Source organism: Vicia villosa, unplaced genomic scaffold (genome assembly GCF_029867415.1).
Source record: "Vicia villosa cultivar HV-30 ecotype Madison, WI unplaced genomic scaffold, Vvil1.0 ctg.002934F_1_1, whole genome shotgun sequence".
NCBI classification, from domain to species: Eukaryota; Viridiplantae; Streptophyta; class Magnoliopsida; order Fabales; family Fabaceae; genus Vicia; species Vicia villosa.
This window is the reverse complement of record NW_026706072.1, coordinates 263622-285051: the sequence shown is the minus strand read 5'-3', so window position 1 is coordinate 285051 and position 21430 is coordinate 263622. Positions and strand designations below refer to the sequence as shown.

At 34.4% G+C, this 21430-nt stretch overlaps 3 protein-coding genes across 4 annotated transcripts; 2 read left to right on the top strand and 1 right to left on the bottom strand.

Annotated features, from left to right (window-relative positions):
* The first annotated feature begins 1611 nt into the window (after positions 1–1611).
* LOC131640093 (putative lysine-specific demethylase JMJ16) lies at positions 1612–6381 on the top strand. 2 transcript variants are annotated; one of them, XM_058910497.1, is made up of 9 exons: positions 1612–1823; positions 2546–2826; positions 2989–3060; positions 3170–3247; positions 3437–3967; positions 4072–4281; positions 4412–4573; positions 4912–5280; positions 5367–6381. In XM_058910497.1, the coding sequence occupies exons 2-9, from the start codon at positions 2593–2595 to the stop codon at positions 6207–6209; spliced, it is 2499 nt and encodes an 832-aa protein (XP_058766480.1). In that variant the 5' UTR covers positions 1612–1823; positions 2546–2592; the 3' UTR covers positions 6210–6381. The 2 variants fall into 2 exon arrangements, with proteins under 2 accessions (XP_058766480.1, XP_058766481.1); XM_058910498.1 differs by having other exon boundaries at positions 2491–2826.
* A 6632-nt stretch (positions 6382–13013) lies between these two features.
* LOC131640092 (probable arabinose 5-phosphate isomerase) lies at positions 13014–16159 on the bottom strand. The gene is made up of 3 exons (XM_058910496.1): positions 15274–16159; positions 14554–14777; positions 13014–13960 (listed from the first exon to the last, which is right to left on the bottom strand). Exons 1-3 carry the CDS (start codon positions 15919–15921, stop codon positions 13804–13806), a joined length of 1029 nt encoding a protein of 342 aa, XP_058766479.1. The 5' UTR covers positions 15922–16159; the 3' UTR covers positions 13014–13803.
* A 3911-nt stretch (positions 16160–20070) lies between these two features.
* Positions 20071–20891, top strand: LOC131640110 (uncharacterized). Its single transcript, XM_058910518.1, has 2 exons — positions 20071–20169; positions 20463–20891. Exons 1-2 carry the CDS (start codon positions 20071–20073, stop codon positions 20889–20891), a joined length of 528 nt encoding a protein of 175 aa, XP_058766501.1.
* Positions 20892–21430: the final 539 nt, after the last annotated feature.

Below are 21430 nucleotides of genomic sequence, written 5' to 3'. Positions count from 1 at the left end.
ATGAATATCAACCTTCAGGTTAACTTTTGCTTTGGCTATTATGGTTTTATCTGGCATTTCAAATACCCCTGTATCAAGGAATTTCCCCTGCATCTCTTCCAATTATTTGTGCCCATTTTTGTAGTTTTATCATTAATAAGTAATCCCCAAAATTGGACCCATATCAGAGCTTTGGAGAATTCCAGGGAGGAGATTAAAAAAAAATCGTCCTACTCCTGTAATATTAGCTAGGAGTTGTAGAATAACCATGGGTTTCCTTTTAGGATTCGCCTATGGTCCTCGTTGTTGTCAACTGATATTTGGAAGCGACATATATCTATTTCTTTACTTGATAGATTTCTAGGGTTGCACCATATGTTTGCCAACACATATGGCATATAGTTTTGTGGATTGGTTTTTCTGTTATTATCTTTCCCAGGATGCTAACTATTTCTTCTTCTTGATGTTCTTGAACTTCTTCTTCCTCGTAGACCATGTAGTAGAGCTGTCAAAATGGGCCGCCCATATGGGCCGGCCCGCCAGGCCCGAAAAATCATAGGGCTTGAGCCTTAAAATTAGAGCCCATATTTTTCAGGGTCTTTTTAGCCCAGCCCTAAAAAGCCCGCTACCCATTAGGGCTATCCCATATGGGCCGTTGGTAGCCCATCAGGCCCGCATAATTATAAATTTTAAAAAAATATATTAATATTTATATTATCTTACTCCAAAATAGCATATTGATTTTTCTCACTTCACTAAATTTTATCTCTATTTTATTCAATCTTTCTCTTTTAAATATTATACATTAATATAATCAACATTTTTTCATCATATTATATTATATTATATTATATTATTTTTTTCTCTTTTAATAAATATTTAAGTATTATTTTATACAATTTAAACATATATTGTATTTAGAAACACATTATAGTATTTATAAGAGATAATATAATACCTAAAAATGTATTATGTTTAAAATAACATGATTTTTAATTTTATTTATAATAAATATTATGGAGTTTTTATTTTAATTTTTTAAATAAAAAAGCCCATTTAGGGTCGGGTAGCCCAAAGCCCATTAAGGGCCGGGCTCTGGTAGTAAATCTCAAGCCCATATTATACAGAACTTTTTTAGCCCATCTCTAAAAAGCTCAGGACCCGCTAAGACCGGCCTGTTTAGGACCGGGTAGCCCATATTGATAGCTCTACCATGTAGCAAAGAGATTTGGAGTTTGAAGGTTGATTATGCCCTTGCATAGGGCCAGGCGCTTGTGTTGTCCCATTTTTAGGAATACTGAGTTGTGTTATTTTAGTCTAATTCTCAATCTTTTTGTGGTGTCTTTGACCCCCTTTTACAATTAAGATGTGTATAAAAATTTTATTAAAAAAAATATGCATCCAGAGTATACAATTCCAACTTGTAAAATCCTAATAGAGTAACGAATTAATGTACAAAAATACATTAATTCATAACTTATTAAAATTTTCTTAAAATTTTAGAAAAACATTTCAAATTTAAAATAATTTAAAAATTGAATAGTTACATTTTTTTATTGAATAAAACACCTAAATTTCACACCATAAAAAATAAATTAAAGTAAATAAATAGGTGTGTTAGTTTTGTGTAGTCAAATAGTAGAGTTAAATTCCAAATTGACCCAAATCTAGTTGAGTCCCCATCAGACCAGACCAAAGTAACACAACTCATCTGGCCGGAAAACGTGCTCACTCTTCCTCTTCCGCCGCCACTACCAGTAACCTACGCCACGTTAGCCGCCTCTGCAACACGCGACGCCGCAGAGAATTCCGTTGCAGCGGATCAGATCAAAGCTCTACTCAAGGTATATAACACTGAACTACTTGACGAATTTTACTTTCTATCATACAGTGATTTTCTAATTTTCCTTTGGTACCATAGTACTGTACTACTCGCCGAATTAAACTTTGTATCATATTGCATTTTTGACATTAGATTCTGTCTTGCATGTTAAGCCTTAGAACTGAAACTCAAGAAGTGATAAGATAACAACTAAAGTACAAACAGGGAAGTTTTTTACCCTAATGAAATTTGGGATGTTTTAGTGAGATGTTGTACTTTCACTAGTTTGGAGTTTGAACTGTTGAGTGGTCTATAATAATAATAATAATAATAATAATGCCCTAAGGGGTCTGGGTAGGTGGAATAGTTCAACTGATATATACTAGTTGAATTAAATGAGTGTTAGTTGAGTTAAACGAGTGTATGGAGGAATAAGTTCAATTCCTAGCAACAACATTTCTTTATATTTATATTTATTTATTAATATAAACAAATTATTGATATTTATATATTTATATATTGCATTATTTCATTTTCGGTTCATAATATTCCCTCTGGTCCTATTTATAAGAGAAAATTTAATTTTTAGGTTTACTGAACAATCAATGTATTTGAATCTGGATTGTATAATAGATCAAATATATTAATTATTTAATGAATCTTAAAAGTCAACTTTCTCTTATAAACAGGACAAGAGATAGTATCTTTTAGTACTACTCAGATTTGTTTGGATTTTGCCTACAGTGATAATGGAAGTTGGCTAAGGAAGCCAATGTTCCGAAATCGAGAAGATGGAAGGTCTTTCAGCTCCACCTGGTTTTGTATCTTTAACATCTTTTTTCTTGAAAAAGGATGACAAGATTGAGAAAACCAGTCAGTCCAACCCAATCCCCACGAAGACTAAACCTGAGATGGATGACAATACTTCATATAACCCGATTTATGCACATCGGCCATGGATAGTATCGGAGAAGGACAGGTGCAAATCTGAGGAATTTTGCGCTGAGCATCGTCCTATGGTTAAGGTGATTTTTCAATTTTCTCCATTATGTTTATAATTTACGCTTTGACTTGGTAGTAGTAAAGAATCAGTTATCTGTTAAAACCTTTAAATGCTATTATTTAATGACTAGTTTGTTTTAAGTATGAAGGCAAATTTACTATGGATTTGAACTTCTTATTTGCAGAATCCCCATACAAATTCTTCTCGTCCAAAAGGAACTGTATATGGATGTCCAAACTGCAGTAATTGTTTAAAGGTAGACTGTAGACATGTCTTTCACCTTAGGTTTCCTTGATGTTATAGAAATGACATCTTCTCCTATATATGTATTTGTTTGGTTTTTATTTATCAAAGCCTTGAACCAGGTAACAGCAAGGTGGCATCCTGAGGATGCAAGAAGAGAAGTTCTGGAAGATGCTCCTATTTTCCGTCCAACAGAAGAGGTACATACCACTTAACATAATAGTATTAGTATGTATTCACCCATGTGTTTTTATGTGTAACTCATGATTTATATCATCGAATGTGGATTCATATGCTTGTTGAGTTTATAGAATACAGATGAATACTTTATGAAGGCTCTAAAAGAAACTTTAATAATATGGATTCATGTGGTTGTATACATCATGCAGGAATTCAAAGATACACTTGGATACATCGCAAGCATACGTTCCCGAGCAGAACCATATGGAATATGCCGTATTGTCCCTCCTAGGAGTTGGAAACTGTCATGTACTCTTCAAAAAGAGAATGTATGGGAAAGCTCTGAATTTGTTGCTCAAACTCAGCGAATTGATGGGCACCAAGTTCAGCTTGCACAAGAAAGTATGGCTAGCTCTCATGATACTACCGAAAGCAAGAGAAGAAAAGTGATTAAAGAAGAGATGGACTCTCATCTTGGTAATAGAAGCATCTGCACCTCAAATAACGGAAATATTGAAGGCTGTGACGGTAAGCCTGAATCCGGTCCGAAATTCACTCTCAAAATGTTTAAGAAATTGGCAGATGATTTCAAGATCCAATACTTCAACTGCAAGGATGAGATTCAGATTATGGGTTCTGATAAAAATTCCGCCATTCATCAACAGCAAAGGGAGCCATCTGTTGGGGATATTGAGGGTGAGTACGGACGGATTGTTCAAAATCCAACTGAAGAAATTGAGGTATATTGATGAAATTTAAGTGAATCATGTAATGCCCTTTTATATATTAAGTCCTTGATTAGTTGTGAAAATATTAATTATGTAATTTTGCGACATTGTTTTAGGTTCTATGTGGTAATACTTTGGAGGCCGGAGATTTTAGCAGTGGATTTCCATTTCCAACTGTTTCTGACCCTGAATATATGAAATCTGGATGGAACTTAAATAATATGATTTCACTCCCAGGCTCTCTTCTTTCTTTTGAAAACCCTGAAGCTGCACGTAAATTTTCCCCTCGGGTACATGTGGGAATGTGCTTTTCTCCACTTAAATGGGTAATGTCGTTGAATTATTGCATCTTTGTTTCTTTCCAAATTTTTTACGGGGGAAAACTTCCCGATAAAATTCAAAATGCAACTATAGAATCACCTATTTACTATCCTTTATAATCATTTAACAAAACAGAGAGTTGAAGAGCACCAATTGTACTCATTATGTTACATGCATTTGGGTGAACCCAAAGTATGGTATAGTGTCCCAGGAAGATCTGCTGATCACTTTGAAACAGTTTGGAAGAAGTATCTCGGAGATATGAATGCAGGAAAACCTGATTTGCATGATGATCTGGTAAGAATATGATTGTTTCTTGTAGTAACATAAACTATAATTGCTACAAAACTGACCAAAGTCAGTTTTCATGTTATGTTTGGCCTCTCTAACAGAGACCTGCTTAAATAAAAAAAGCTTAAGCTTCTCTACTCCAGCTTCGAATGTATGTATTCTTTTGGCTGTTGTTGATATAACGTTTAACAATTATAACTATAGCAATCAATATCGAATACAGAAAATAAAAGTTGAAAATAATCTTCAGCGCGTTCAATTCTATCTAATGGTAACTCCCAATCACATGAAATATGAGGTGTGCATTATGAAATATTGATTCTTGATATGAATATTCCGTACAGACTATGCAGTTATCCTGCTCAGTATTGAAGGCAGAGGGTATACCGGTATATCGTTGTATTCAGTATCCTCGTGAATTTGTTCTTGTCTTCCCTGGAGCATATCATTCAGGATTTGATTGTGGTTTCAACTGTTCTGAAGCGGCAAACTTTGCTCCTCTCGAGTGGCTGCCTCATGGACAGAATGTTGTAGAGCAATATTGTGAACAGAAGAGAAAGACATCAATTTCATTCGATAAGTTGTTACTGGGAGCAGCAAGGGAAACTGTGAGAGCCCGCTGGGAAATTGATATACTTATGAAGAACACGCCCGAGAACGTAATGTGTAGAGACGCATATCAAAGAAATGGGATCTTAAAAGAATCTTTGAATGTATGGATCTGACTGCGCAATTTGCTTCTTTCATGTTGGATATACATACCGTATGCAAACTAATTATATTCATTTCATTTGTGCAGTCTCGCATCAGTAGTGAGAATTTGAAGAGGAAATTTATTTCTACTTCTTTCAAATCACAAAAAATGGATGAAAGCTTTGACGCAAGTTGTAAAAGGGAATGTAGCATATGTCTGCGTGATTTATTCCTGTCAGCTGTTGGTTGTTCATGTTCAGATGACAAGTTTGTGTGTCTTGATCATGCAAGAAAGCTTTGTTCTTGTCCTTGGACAGACAAAATTCTCCTCTACCGTTACGCAATCAGTGAATTGGAGGTTCTTCATCAAGCTTTGCATGGAAAACTAAGTGCAGTCTATAAATGGGCCAAAGAAGATCTTGGTTTAACTGTGCGCTCAGTTGCCTCCAAGAGATCTAAACAAACCCCAGAGAAAGTAAATGGTTCAGTAGATTCGTCGAAACTACCTATATCACAGTCCACGGTGGATCCATACAACAAGTGGAAACAGCTTAAATCGCAAGGAACACCAAATGCTTTGGCAGGCAAACAGAGCGAAACGGCCTTCCAAGCCAAGCAGTCCCATGGTAGCGCTCACAGTAATTCGAATGTCATTCATCCAGAAAAGAACACAACTGTACTTCATTCAGCAATATCAAATGAGGTCAAACCTAAAGAGAAAACGGCGTTGCACAATTCTGCTGCAAAAAGAATTGGCGAAGGAAGTAATTCATCTGAGATCAAACCTGATAGCAATGCAATTGGTGATAAGCTCACAATTTCGAAGAAAGTAGAAGAACCAAAAGCTTCTGAACCAGGCTCGGGTTTCTTGTCTTTTCTACAAGACGACATTTTCGATGAAGTTTTATCTGATAGTACAAGTTCTTCTAGTTCTTCGGAAACTGACTAGGTGTATTTATCTGACAATATTTATAAGATTTTTTTCAATTGTATTTATTAAAGAATACTATTAGCATTACTCTCAATTTAACATTTTCAAACTTTTATATATACTAAAGATGAATGTACCAATATAAAATCAAACTAACGTTTTAGCAGGAAAATAAATGTTCTCTTTCATTTATGTATATATTTTTTAACTTGTGTACATTAGTTAATTGAGTCAGTTATTTGGAATATCTTTCTCATTCATTTATGTATTTTTTTAAATTGTGTAAATTAGTTGATTGAGTTGATTATTTTGTTTTTTTTTTTTATCAAGTGGTCGAAATTTACTCTATAAATATGAACAAGAGATATGACAGGTTCAAACTTATATTCTATATATAATGTCATTGCACATCTATCAACTAAGCTGATTTAATGAGACTAAATTGATTATTTTGGTATAGAAAATATCATTTGTCACTTGTGATGCACTTTTATTCATCACACTTTAAGATTTTTCTAACAGATATAAAACATAAAATGGAATAATTTCTTTAATTTTTAAACTTAAAGGTGTTGACTTTAGTTAAACCTTTTTGAAAAAAACTTTTTTTTGACAAAAATGTTCATAAATATGGAGTTTAATGTGTGTTTCTAAAGTTCTCGGATTCTAGAATTTAAAATGTTTAATTCAATTAATAAATACAGTGAACGTAACCACTATATTAAATAAAATGACAATTAACATGTTAAATGCGTGAATAATTAAATATCAATTAAATTCAAATAAAATCGTATATTAGATAAATTAGTTATTTTTTCATTGGTCTTAACCTGCACGATGAGAGTTTCACAACTCTTCAATTGTTTGGGTAGCGCAATAGATTTTCTTTGTGAACCTAAATTTAAGAAGGGGTTCTCGCCGTTGAAGTAGACAAAAGCGGGGTATTAATATTGAGATATTGTGTGTGTGATTTTGCTAACAACACAAGGGACACTCATATTTCTATAAATTTTAGATCAATATGGACTATAGACACTCAATCTTGTCTCAATGGATAACTCGAAGACGTACTTCCAAATTAATCTTGTTGCGTTTTGTAAATCACGTAAAAATGACATCTACGAAAAATGCAGTTCCAAATTATTCCATGTTAGCTTTTTTTTTTTAATAAATAAGGTGAATTTGGAAGTACAGCTTCGGATTAACTCCTCTTTGTTTATACATAATTTCTTATAACATAACCGGTTTAAAATAACTTGTTATGAGAATAGTTTGAAACACAAAAATTTAGAAAAATAAAATATACATTTAAATTTATCAAAATATATCCAATTTATATCATTGACAATATCAATCTAACATTACATACAAAAAATGAGTCACCAATTAAATACATTGTTAGATAAAAATTAAAATGCATTAAAATATGCATCAATCTATATTTATTGATGGTTCTGTCTTTCACTTTTGCTTATGTGATTCTCTTATAATCTCGCTCAACTTAGTGAATTATTTCATCTTATCCAAAAATTTAGAAAAATGAAATATACATTTAAATTTATCAAAATGTATCCAATTTATATCGTTGACAACATCAATCTAACATTACATACAAAAAATGAGTCACCACCTAAATATATTAGATAAAAACTAAAATGCATCAAAACATATATCACCGTTTAAATCTATATTTATTGGTGGTTCTGTCTTTCACTTTTCATTATTTGATTCTCTTAAAATATCGCTCAATTTGGTGAATTATTTCATCATATCATAAGCACTTGTTATAAGATGTCAAACCACTAACACAAGGAACAAGAGCAATGGAAATTGCATCGTAATTTTCTTTTCTCCTGTATAGCGTTATGTATGATTCATTATGCATCATCATCTCTTGTATAATCTGATAGCGGACAAATTGGTGGTCTTCCATTGGTCAGTCATCTCTTGATCATTATGTTAGTTTCAGAGCATTTAGTTCATCTCATCTCAATCTCGACAAAAATCACCTTTACCGTCTCTCAACCAATTCTTCAGTGTAGCATGTGCATGTTCAACTCTGTCAGCTGTTGCATTTCCATCTAACTTGATCGGTCCAAGCATAAACAATTTTCTCCTTCACCCGGTCCAAAATAGTACTCTCAACATATTTTGAAAAATCATGATATCTCGCACACACCTTCTTGAAATTTATTACAAATTCGACTATAACTCTTCTGTGAAAGAATTTATTATACAATTCCGAGCATCCATTATCTTTTCAAATACCACGCCAAGTTTGACCACTTTTCCATCTTCACATTTGATTTGTTTGGTGTCTGCCACAAGTTTTAGTCGACTTCTCACATTTTTGGTTATGTGATACTTACAAATTAACGCATACGATGTAGTAAATCGAGTTCATCAATGCGATGTCGCGATCGGTGACAATTACATTGACATGTTTTCTCGGTCCTTCAACATAGTCTTGCATATTTCTAAAGTCCATGTAACATTGTCCTCTTTTTCGGATTTCAAAAATGTTAAATCGACCGAAAAAGTCATCTCCGTAGAAGTAACACCAACCATTTCTAAGAGTGAAAGTCTATACTTGTTTGTTCTGTATGGTGAATTAATTATGGATACAATGGGAAATATGTTGAATAACTTGATAGAATCGGGATGAGTCTAAAATATATCTCGAGCTATGACTTTATCCTCACAAATTTTGTATCTAGAAACATAGTGATCATCTTCCAAAAATTTCAACAGTTGTTGAATTTCAGATCTTGAACCTCTTACCGCCTTGTTTTTTCAGGCATATACAATATATATGTGTTTGATATTAGAAACATTTTGATGCATTTTCTATTTCAAAGTTAAGAGTATGTTTTTCGGCGCCACCATGTTTAATGTCATGCCCGAAATAATTTTCTCATCCCCCGGTATAAAGCTACATACAATAGGATGATCGACTAGCTTGTTACTCAAGACATTATTATGTATACCAGAAACCACATTAAAGTTCCATGTATCATTCGCCTTATGGTATCTGCGTAATCTAAACAGACACTCACATTTTCTCGATCCAGTGCCATCACTTTTCAACTTCCTAATCGTTGGATGGTACATGCAACTTCTTTTGCATCTCATTGTTACATATGCTTGTCTTCTATCAGAACCATTGTCAAACATTTCGATTACAACGCCAAATCCCAATTTTCCGGCTTCCTTGTGGACCCATTGTAGATATGTTCACGAATAATAAACTCTTGTTTTCTTGTAAATTGTTCACAAACGTCTACCTCGACAACTACTGATCTAGCACCCGGTTTAACATCATCCGATTTAACATCACCATTCACTACATTCGGTTTAACAATAACTTTAAAAAACATATATGGTTGCACCATATTTAATACGAATAAAAACAGAAACAACAATTTAGAAACTCAAAGTATTAGACACATTCGGAGATTCATCTTCGGATAAAATGAAATTGAGTCTAGAGGTGTATATCTGGAATAAACGTTCATATTTTCAACTCAAAAAACACATTAATGCAAGAAATGAGAGATGAAATGAATAAACTATACCTTAAATTACAGCTTCTTTTGCCCCCTTTGATGTGATAAAATACATTAATAATGTTTTGGTGTTGAAAAGTTGATTGAGAATGGAAGAAATGTTTTTAAGGATTTTGATAGTCAAGTTTTTCTTTCAGCGTGAAGAAGATCATGCAGGTGATATTTTATCCAATTTCCCGTTTGACATTTTCAGATATGCATATCCGAAAACATCATTGAGTTGTTAAATAAACCAACTCAGTGAATAAAAACACCGTAAATGAATATTAGAGTTTTTACGGAGATGCATCTCCGGATACACCCCAAATAATATACAAAGATGCATCTATGAACCATATTTTGTTCAAAATGGAGTGGCTGGAAGACTAAAATACGAGAGATTGTGTAGTTTTTAGGGTGTTCGAAGATGCATCTACGAATAAAAGAAGGGCAATTTCAAATTTCTAAAGGAGTGGGGCGTATTCCATAGGGTGGAAAAAGCATTTCTCTCAAATATACATGAGCCCGACTAATTTTGAGGTGGGCTACTCCGAAGTAGAAAAAATATTTTCAGGAAGCCGTATCTTATCAAATCAATACACACCCTATTATATGCATTTGTTATAAAATGATCCATTTCAGAAAAGCGCATTCATTTTTCCTCCAATGGCAAGCCGCTATCACAATAAATAAGATATGCATGAACTACAATAAATAAGACATTATTTATATTTCCTTATACTTGTTGGAAGAAGTTTATACTTGTTGGCATTATCTATATTTTCTTCAACTCTTTCAGAAGTTCTCTTTCAGAAGTTGTTAGCAGAAGTCTATACTTATTGATCTTATAGGTGGAATAATAATTAGCACAATTTTTAGAAAATTGGAGGTATGTTGCACTTTATGTTGATTCATTCATTAACAATTCAATTCATCTTCATCAAATCCATTTAATTTATCACCCATAGATAATTTATGACAATTTCTTTATATATCTCCCTACTTTCTTAGTAACCCGCGGAGAAATTCCATAAATGCCCCTATATTTTGGAAGTGCATCTCCGAATGCACCTATTTTTGAAGAAAAAAAAGTGATTTCAGATGTGCACATTCGAAAATATCACTTTTTTTAGAAAAAAAAATGTGAATTCGGAGATGCACTTTCGAAAGAACCTAATTTTTTGTCTTGGGATTTCCCGGATATGCATATCCGAAAAAACTCAATATTATATTAATAGTATAATTAATTGTGTTAATTAAAATATATAATTAAATATATACATTTTAATCAAAATATCTATTTAATATAATAAAGTAAAAGAAATAGTAATTATTTTATAATATAATATATGTAATAACATTTAATTGATCGATTAATTTATCAATGACATATTTGAAATATTAATATTTTTTTATTTTACGATGTATTTTTGATTTTAGGTTAAATATACGGTTTATCATCTTTATTTTATTTAGTTTGTGTTTTAATTTGTTTGTTAATATATATAGTAACATTTAATTGATCGATTAATTTACCAATGACATATTTGAAATATTAATATTCTTTTATTTTACATGTATATTTGGTTGAATGTACGGTTTATCATCTTTATTTTATTTAGTTTGTGTTTTAATTTGTGTGTTAATAAAATTTGATACGTAAAATTTAGAATATTGGAATATTTCTGATATGCATATCCGAATGAACCAATATTCCAATTTTTTTTCAGAGATACATCTTCGAAAAAACACCTGACATTTTAAATCCAACTAAAAAATAAATGCATTCGGAGATGCATATCTGAAAATATCTAAAAATGAGTGTTTTCAGAGATACATATCCGAAATAATTAAAAATGTGAAAATAAATGATTTCCAAATAAAGAAATTGTCTAATTTATTCATGTTGTATCAATAATCTACAATATAAAAAAAGAAACTGTTGTGTAAAGTACCAATCTGCCCCTTTGCTTTATTATGGTGCCACGTGGAACACTTCTCCTTCCAGCTTTTTTACTTTTTCTACTCTTGCATTATTTCCATTACTTTTCATTGTATGTTTCAATATTTCTAATTAAAAAATTAAACAAATTTTTCTTGGAAACATAACTTTTTTTCTTCTTTTCCTACTCTACCTATGCTCACACTTCTTTTATTTTGAAATGATTGGATAATTACTTTACATGGTGCATGGTCTCAACAAATTAAATCTTCATTGAGTTAATGTCAAATTTGACTAATGACTTCAATTAAAAATGAAATATAATAAATTACACTAGCCATTATATATAGTCCCCAAAATTCATTCTATATAAAACTATTTTGCAATTATATATTAAACGCATACCAATGATGTTTTAATGTAATATATAAATAAATTTAATTTTTGTTTAGATTTGAATTATTTTTTCTGGATGAAGAAATATAGCAACAATTTTTTCCTTATTGAATTTTTGTGTGTGTGTTTGTATGCATAACATGAATGAGTAACAATTTCTTTATATATTATATATTTAAAAATGATAATTTCGATGTTGAAAATAGTATTTTACTAAGATGATAATTTTTATTTTTTATAACACCAAATTAAAATAATTATACATTCAATTTATTTTTTTACGGGTACCAGACATTTTTCTATACATTTAATTATACTTTTTCACGGGTACCAGACATTTTTCTATACATTTAATTATTACTTTTTCACGGGTACCAGACATTTTTCTATACATTTAATTATTATTTTTTCACGGGTACCAGACATTTTTCTATACATTTAATTATTATTTTTTCACGGGTACCAGAAATTTTTCTATATATTTAATTATTATTTTTTCACGGATATCAGATATTTTTCTATACATTTAATTATTATTTTTTCACGAGTACCAGACATTTTTTTTATACATTTAATTATTATTTTTTCACGGGTACCAGACATTTTTCTATACCTTTAATTATTATTTTTTTCACGGGTACCAGACATTTTTCTATTTAAAAATGTACATCTACAACAAATACGCGTCCCATACGATAATCCGTGCGAATGCCCGGGTTTGTTACTAGTTTATATAAAGACCAAATCTGATTTAATGGTGTAAAGTGGCCATAGAAGTTCATTTTCAAATACCCCAAAACCAATGTCTATATCCTATATGAGCTGAATCATTAGCAACTAGATCAGCTATTGTTGGAACTTGAAACATGTGCATATTTTTAACATTCTATACAAGGGAGGAACTAATATACAATGATAAATTAATAATTTACACAAATCTTCATAAACAACATCTCTTACTTCCTGAAAGTAGGACAATAAATAGACATACGGATATAGTAATAGAAAGCCAGACCCATGAGACAAATAGGTCCAACATAGCATCAAACAAGGGAGGAACTTTTCCCAACCAGAAAAAATACAGTTTCTGGGTTGGCACAGGACGTGCACTTCTGAACAAAAAGTAGTGTTTTTCATGTCCGAAAATACTCTAGATGATTTATAGAAATGTAGAGTGTGGAGAAAGTTGTTTTCATCAAACAATTTGCACTCTTGAACCAAAAGTGGGATGGAAAAGATATCCTATTTCCCTGTGGAATAGAGTTACAGAAGAACACCAGAATCCCGCTCGAAATTGGGCGGATTCAAATGCTAATAGCGGGCTATAAAGAATGACTCAGTGAACTAATAGCGAAATAGGCTCTATGATTTATACGATATAATCACAACCCAGCTGAAGAATAACTCAAGGAACTAATAGGGAAATGGGCTCTATGATTTATCCGACATAATCACAACCCAGCTGAAGAATAACTCAATGAACTAATAGCGAAAAATAGGCTCTATGATTTATACAACATAATCACAACCCAGCTGAAGAATAACTCAATGAACTAATAGCAACATAGGCTCTATGATTTATAGGACATAATCACAACCCAGTTGAAGAATGACTCAATGAACTAATAGCAACATAGGCTCTATGATTTATACGACATAATCACAACTCAGCTGAAGACTGACTCAATGAACTAATAGCAACATAGGCTCTACGATTTATAAGACATAATCACAGACCAGCTGAAACCAAACCATGCAACGTAACAATCCCAATCACAATATTGTCATCATCTATCACAGGCAAGAATTGGACTGGTGATGGAGGGGCTTCCATCTTCTTCATTGCATCCACTGCCATTGCATCTGGACCAATAGTTCTTGGATTCCTGAAATCCCAAAATCAAAGGTTCAAGATTACATCCATATGTTTGTAACCATAGAGCTGTCATGGAGCAAGCATTACATTCACAAATTATTTATTTGGCCAAAATTGAGCTTCAATTGAGGTGATTTATATTAAAATATTTTTAATTCGAAAGCAAGTTTGAAGTATATTTTAAATAAATGATTCAATTCTATCTAACACTAACCAAACACTTGTCTTTATATTAAAATTATGTTTTAACCTGTTTTGTCATTCACATACCACAGAAAATAATGGTTTGTTTAAACTTCGCTATGCTAGAGAGCAGTAATTAACAATACTATGTACTAAAACAGGGTATTGCAGAACAATGGCGAGTTGTTCAAATTCTGCTGTGCTATAATAGCCCTAAAGCCACTGTGTGAGAACACAAGCTTTAGAATAGGCAAAATCATTTCTAAAACTCACCATCACACTATCATTCATACAGCTCCAATGTCCTCAAACAAAACACACAATCTAATATAAATTCCTATTGACTTCATATGTTAGAGGGTGCAGAAACTATCAGAGAAGTTTTTTAAGCAAAATGCTTGTGCAGATCTGTGTTGTTACCTGTTGCACATTTTCCCTACAGTGAGTTTGAAAATGCCTTCCCCACTAGCTTTGAGGGTACGACGCAGATCACCATCAGTAAATGTCCCAATCAGACGGCGATCATCGTCAATAACAAGAAGGCATCCACATCCTTTACTCGTAAGCTCCACAAGCTGATCCATAATCAAATCTGATTCCCTGCAAATAGGAAGCTCCTCGTCTTTCTTCATCACATCTCTTACCTGCACACAACCCCAATCACAACCAATTACACTTCATCAAAATGTTTTCACTGAAAACGTAATTGATCCAATTAATTTACTGATAGAAAAAGTACTAAATCACAATTCACAACAACAATATCAAAGATCTTTTACAACATTGTAATCCTAATCTCTGTAGCACCAACACCTCTAAAAAAAAGGCGAGTCTGACACCAATACTTGTAATTACATTTAATTTGTTTTTTCAGATTATCACTGGTGTTGATTTGTCAGTGTGGAATCCGTGCTTCATAGATCGCAATTATTTCCTTCAAAACCAAATTCATTTGATTGATTCACTGATAAGAGCTTCTAAATTGCCATCCAGAACAGCAAAATTGGAGATCTCTAACAAACCTCGCGATTATTCATCACATCTACTATAATTACTAATCACAATTTAGCAGGAAATGCATACTTTGTTATTTCATTTTATTCATAAAACAGAAAACATGCACGAAAGAGACATGCAAACCTTAAAGATGAGGCTCTTGCCGATTTTCCCAGCGGGATGGTTAGCAGCGTACTCATCCTTGGTGAGATTCCGTGCAGCCATGAGAGCAATCGCCACCGTATCACCAAAAACCATTTGAATCGCAGTGGAAGTAACAGGCGCAAGGTTAAACGGACAAAGCTCCCTCTCCAACGGCAAATGCACGGTCATGTCACACACCGCCGAAAGCGCGTTCCCTTCAACGGACGTCACAGCAATGAGACGCGTACCTTTCGCTCTAGCGCATGGAACAAGGCGAATAAGTTCCTCGGTAGCACCGGATTTGCTCAAAAGAACGAGCACATCGCGATCGGTGAGGATTCCGATGTCGCCGTGCAGAGCATCGACGGGGGACAGGAAAGCAGAACGGATGCCGAGGGAGACGAGTGTTTGAGAGATTTTATGTGCGACGAAGCCGGATTTACCGACGCCGGTGAAGAAGACGGTGCCGGAGGCGTTGAGGAGAGTGCGTGTGAAGGCTAGGGTTTGGGAATGGTCGATGCGGTTGAAGAAGAAGTTGAGGTGGTTTTGCTGGGATTTGAAGAGATCGGCGAGGGTAGTTTCGTCAATTAGGGTGGTGATTCTTTGTTTCGGAGGATAACCGTTTGGAAATGCCGGTAGAGAACCCATTAGAAAAGAAAAGAAGATAGTTTGTTATGTGTTTTGATTGATGAATTTATAGTTGTATTTTGCAGTAATGGCGAAGTTGGAAGATATTCTGTGATGTTAATTTAGGCGGTAAGGAAGGAACATGGTGTCGGTGGTGATGTTAAAATTAAAATAGTTCATGTTGAAGAAAATTGGGAAATATCTAAGCCGTTGAAATAGGAAGAAAAGAGGATTTTGGGAATTGAAAATAGGGAGAAAAGTGGATTAAGGGTTGAGATTTGAAAGCTGAGATCACGTAAAAGAAAAGAAGAAGAAAAATTGAGGATTCATTATTATATTGACAATTGACATGTAAAATTGATATGCGTAAACATCGCAAACACATAAACAAAATTAATATCAAATTTAATATTATTAGGTTTTTTAAAAGAGAAAAGGGATGATGCACTTATTTTTACACTCTCAATCAATGACAATCATATAAAGTGCCAAATCATACAGTAGATTTTTAAATACTTTTATGATTTGATACTTTAAACCATTCTAATTGGATGTATGTGTAACTTTTTTTTTTACAGTGACTATGTACTATCATTAAACTCTTTTTAAAATATTCTTGTTTAAATATAACGCGTTTCTTGAATTTAGTTGGATATTGATATGTTCGATCAATCAAACAGTCTAATTTGATATCATGTCATTTTTTTATTTTAGTTTATTTTAAAATAAATTTTAAAAAATTCAATAATTTGCATTAAAGATATCAGTAGTATCTTAAACTCATGGGCATCAATCCTTTTAATAATGATTTTGCTTCAATATTTAAAGTTCTATAGCAACCGTTTTCATAGAATTAGTTTATGTTTTTTAAAATCAAACAAAATCACATTTTATTGACAAATTAGATTGATCTGCGGCCTTCGCCCAATATGCATACAAATTAAATTTTCGTGGATTATAACTTTCTTAGCTATGTGGTTGTTGAAGCGGTAAACAAAAAGTAATAGGTATTATTTATTATCGGGTGATATAAGTTATATCGTATCGTAGTCCACAGAGATTGGTTGAGAAAAACTGTCGTTCGACTATCTCGCGTTCTAAATTTCATGATTGGGTGCGGAAAGGTAAATGCGGGAAAAGTAAATAAAAGCAAATAAATATTTTTAATAGTCTAAGAGAAATAGTTATGGAATTGCAATTCGTTCTACCCGTCGAATACTTAAATCTGAAGATCTATCGCTCAACACTCACAATACGCATCAAAATCACTGGGCATCATTCGAGAGGCCACATCAGTGTCCATTTCTACAACACCGACGAAAGCTCAACTGTACTATTCACATCGACGATTTCTCCACCGACATAAACAACACAGAGGCATTAAACTCGATACCCATTACGATTATTAGCCCCAAATCTATTTCTACAATTCAGAAACTAATAGTTATCATTCCTAATCAAGATCTATGATGTCTATTTCTACAACAACACAAATTCAAAACATTTAAGCAAAAAGATCAAGAACAACAACAATGATGATTTGTAAAGTGAATATATAAACGACCCCAAGATCAACAAATGTACATACAATAAGAGTAAAAATATAAATACAAAACCCACCATTGGAATGAAACATAGGGAAGAAAGAAGATGAACCGGAAACTCTCACCATGTCAAGGCAATCGAGATAAATCCATAGTCAATCCACATGATGTAGCACCCAATGGTGTTTCCTATACCTCTAAACTATCAAAAATGGATCAGAGCTCTTCCATGGGGGAAAAAGGTGATAAAAAACCTAAAAAATTTATTCTGAACTATTTATACAAAACTGAGTTTCGCACAGTGCGCTAAGCGCCCTACAGCACGCGACGCGCGTTGTCACTTAATGTATCAAACCGCCCTAGAGCTCGCTACGCGCCCTCCTGAGCTCGCGACGCGCCGAAGCTTCTGCCAGAATTATTTCTTTTGCTCCTTCAGCGCGCGACGCGTCCTCCAGCGTGCATAGCGCGCTACACTAGAACAGCAACATTATTTCTTCAAAAACGCTCTCACAGCCGTGTCTTCGTCACTTTATTCCTCGAGGCTCCGATAACGCAATAAAACCTACAAAAATACAACATAACTATCAAACAGTACATATTTACACAAAAACGTAACAAAACTCAAAGTATACGAAATTACACCATACACAAAATAACTACATTTTGACACTTATCAGTGGTTGACTTTCTAACTTTGATATCTACTAATGTGTCTGATGGCCCACGTTCTAAAGCTAGGGAAGGTTTCGTGAATTTTCCTGATTGGTGTTTCTAAGTGAGCTAGGTCATGTTCAATGTACGCCTCTTACTTCTTCTCATTCTCGTTACTCTGATTTCCTTCTTTCTCCTTGCTCACCCCGTTGTTGCTACTTTTGTGCTTCCGATTCTCCTTATGAGCCATATTCGTGGTAATGACTGCTTCTCTCTCTGCATTATATAGAAGGTTGTTCATTTTAGTCGGAGTTATTGTCTTCCTCCTCAGAGCTATAATGGTAACATTTGGTTCACAATTCTCTCAATCACTGGTTTCATATTCCTTAAAAATGATAAATATGTTGGAATTCTTATAGGACTGTAATACCAACGTTCCATGTTTTGCGGCTCAACCTCGTAGCATTATTACGACTGTGAAATTGATGAAGTTTCTAATTTCACCCTCCAACAATACTATTCATCATCTTCCAATTCCATCCTCCAGCGACACTATTCATTATTTATTTGAAGAGGATGGGGAATTTTGAAGATATATAGAATGTGATACAACACAACGAGAAAAAGAGAAAAGTGCGGGTGAAGAATGAGAGAAACTACAATTACACTACTCATTACACTTAGAGCTATAATTTGTATATTTTCTTAAGGCTTCTCAGGTGGAAACTTCAAGGCTTATCTTGTTCTTTTGCTTCTCATTTTTACTTTTCTCATTATTATGCATGTTGTTATGATTAATAATATTGTTGCTTTTACTTTTGTCGCATTGGGGTCCTATTGATAACAGCCTTGCTTTTTATTCTTCCAGGTGGTGTTTATCCCTTCTTTTTCCATGATAACTTTTCCTTTATCAGTAGTACGCCACTTATTCATATTGTTTTGACGCTTTTTATTGTATGTACTATCATTCCAATCTTAGCTATGGACCTTAGAGTTGGTATCTTTCTCTCTATTATTTAGGCTGGTAGCTCTTAAAACCCTGCCCATGTGCCTTTTTTTTCCCATTGCACTTTTGTTGATAATCCTACTTGTTGTTTTCATGATGGTTATGGTGATCAACATTGTTTTACTTTTTCTTCTACTTGTCTTGCTACTCCATATTGTGGAGGTTGTAACCCTTTTTCTTCTACTTGGTTTTTTTTTAAATTTCCAATTTTGTTTTCTCCATACTCTTACGAAATTTTGTTTTCAGGAAAATGACAGATAATCAGGTACCAACCGCACGACTTAGATAGGGGAGGCAGACACAGACAACATCGCCTCGACGCGAGAGAGCCACGCAACAAGGAGTAACTACGGGACGGGGACAGGGTCGAGTCTGAGTGCAAGTCCAAATGGATGAGCTGACTGAAGGATCATCATCTGCACCGAGGAGTCAGTTGTCTTGGGCGTCTTCCTCTCGTGAGGTTAGTCGAGAGGAGGAGGTTGTCGGGGAGGAGGAGGAGGAGGTACCTGAGGTTCACCCTGAGCACGACGAGGATGATGCTCAAGACGCAGAGGAGGGTGGTTTCCCGGGAGGGTCTTTTGACAGATCCATCTTGATTTATTACCATGACCATGCTGCTTGACGTATTTGGGACGACGAGGTTGTTTTTTTGCACTATCTAATTTTACCATTTTAATTACAAATAGTTCAAATGACTTTATACCGTTTAACTATCACTGTTGTTTTTTTAGTTGTGACAAGAATGACCTTCCATAAAATCTATGAACCAAACGCGAAAAGTATTTAATCTGTTTAAACCACAGGCTCAATGGTTTAATGATGTTGTAGCTGGTTTCGAGCTTGGCGGGTTATGCATTACCGGATATAGTACCATAAGCCACGGCATGCAGGGGGATTTTGCTGAACGGTGACACAAGGAGACGTCTTCTTTCCACTTTCCTGTTGGGGAGTTGACGATCACCCTACACGATGTGGCTTGTATGCTCCACCTGCCAACCAAAAGGAGGTTATTGGACCATTCTTGAATACAGAGGTTTGAGACCATATATTGGATGGTGGATTACCTGGGTATGGACCCAAATATGGCGGATTATGAGTGCAGAGCAACGAGTGGGGCAAAAGTGCAACCTACGTGGACGTGACTTATCTCCGGTAGTTTATTGATCTGACTACAATTCACGAGTGGAACTGGGGGGCCGCCATTCTGATATACCTATACCAGAAGCTGAATGAAGCCTCCAACTAGAGGACCAGACAGTTGACTGGCTCTTGCACACTCCTCACGGTACATTTCTTTTTAATTATTTCACATTTAATTATATCACATTTCTTTTTAACATATTATCGTATTTGTGTTTCAGAGCTGGATCATCTCTTATTTCCACCGCATCCACGCCTACGATCCTGATCCTGCTTACATTGACGCGATGCCTAGGGCTACCAGATATGTCCTCCAGAGGGGGAATCAGGAAATAGGGCCAGATCGTGTATTCCTTGATCGTACTTCTCACAATGACATCCAGTGGACGCCTTTCACTAATTACGGTGATGTTGTCTCATTCAACGGCATCGCATTATATTCTGGATGGTTGAATTGTGGGGCCAAGACCATGGTAAGGTATCTACCGGGGTGCATGAGACAATTTGGACGTGTGCAGATGATACGGAGGTCTACATTTGAGGTTGCTCCTGACATAGTTACCCGCCGCAATCTCACTACTATCTTTGAGGATTGGACTCATTATCTAGTCCCAGAGGAGTATCGGCGTATGCGGACCACCCAGAGCTGACACTGTGTAGATGGGTACGTGACATGGTTCTATCAAGTGTCACATCCTATCATGACACCCGATGCTCCTGGGCATCCACCTAGACCAGCACACGAGGAGCTATTGTAGAACCAGCAGCTGAGGATGACCATGCTATTGATCTCCTACTGATCTGCCAGCGGATACACTCTACAGAGCAGGAGGCATTGGAGAGAGGAATCATTGAGCAGGGCGGTTCAGAGGCGGTTGCCATAGTACAGAGGATGGTCAGTGAGGCGTCCAGTACGGCGGTGTATAGGAGGCAGAAGAGGTCATAGGGTGTTCGCATTATGCATACTCAGTAGTAGTTGTCTATTTATGTTTTATACATGACTTTTTTTCATTGTTGTAATATTTTGACATTATACACTCAGCCGAACAACTATTTTCATATTTTGATATCGGCTATTTATTTTAGTTTGCGCATTCTTTATTTTTCGTTACATTTTGTCAAATAATATGAGCTTTTAAAAGAACGATATCATTGTTTTGAGAAAAAAAATCACTCAAAGCATATTTTG

Coding starts and splice junctions, on each gene's coding strand:
- LOC131640093 (XM_058910497.1), top strand. CDS start 2,593: ATGGAAGGTCTTTCAGCTCCACCTGGTTTTGTATCTTTAACATCTTTT. Junction 2,827..2,988: donor AGCATCGTCCTATGGTTAAG/GTGATTTTTCAA, acceptor TCTTATTTGCAG/AATCCCCATACAAATTCTTC. Junction 4,574..4,911: donor CTGATTTGCATGATGATCTG/GTAAGAATATGA, acceptor TATTCCGTACAG/ACTATGCAGTTATCCTGCTC.
- LOC131640092 (XM_058910496.1), bottom strand. CDS start 15,921: ATGGGTTCTCTACCGGCATTTCCAAACGGTTATCCTCCGAAACAAAGA. Junction 14,778..15,273: donor GCAAGAGCCTCATCTTTAAG/GTTTGCATGTCT, acceptor GGTTGTGTGCAG/GTAAGAGATGTGATGAAGAA. Junction 13,961..14,553: donor GTAGGGAAAATGTGCAACAG/GTAACAACACAG, acceptor TTGGGATTTCAG/GAATCCAAGAACTATTGGTC.
- LOC131640110 (XM_058910518.1), top strand. CDS start 20,071: ATGTGGCTTGTATGCTCCACCTGCCAACCAAAAGGAGGTTATTGGACC. Junction 20,170..20,462: donor TTGGATGGTGGATTACCTGG/GTATGGACCCAA, acceptor TTTGTGTTTCAG/AGCTGGATCATCTCTTATTT.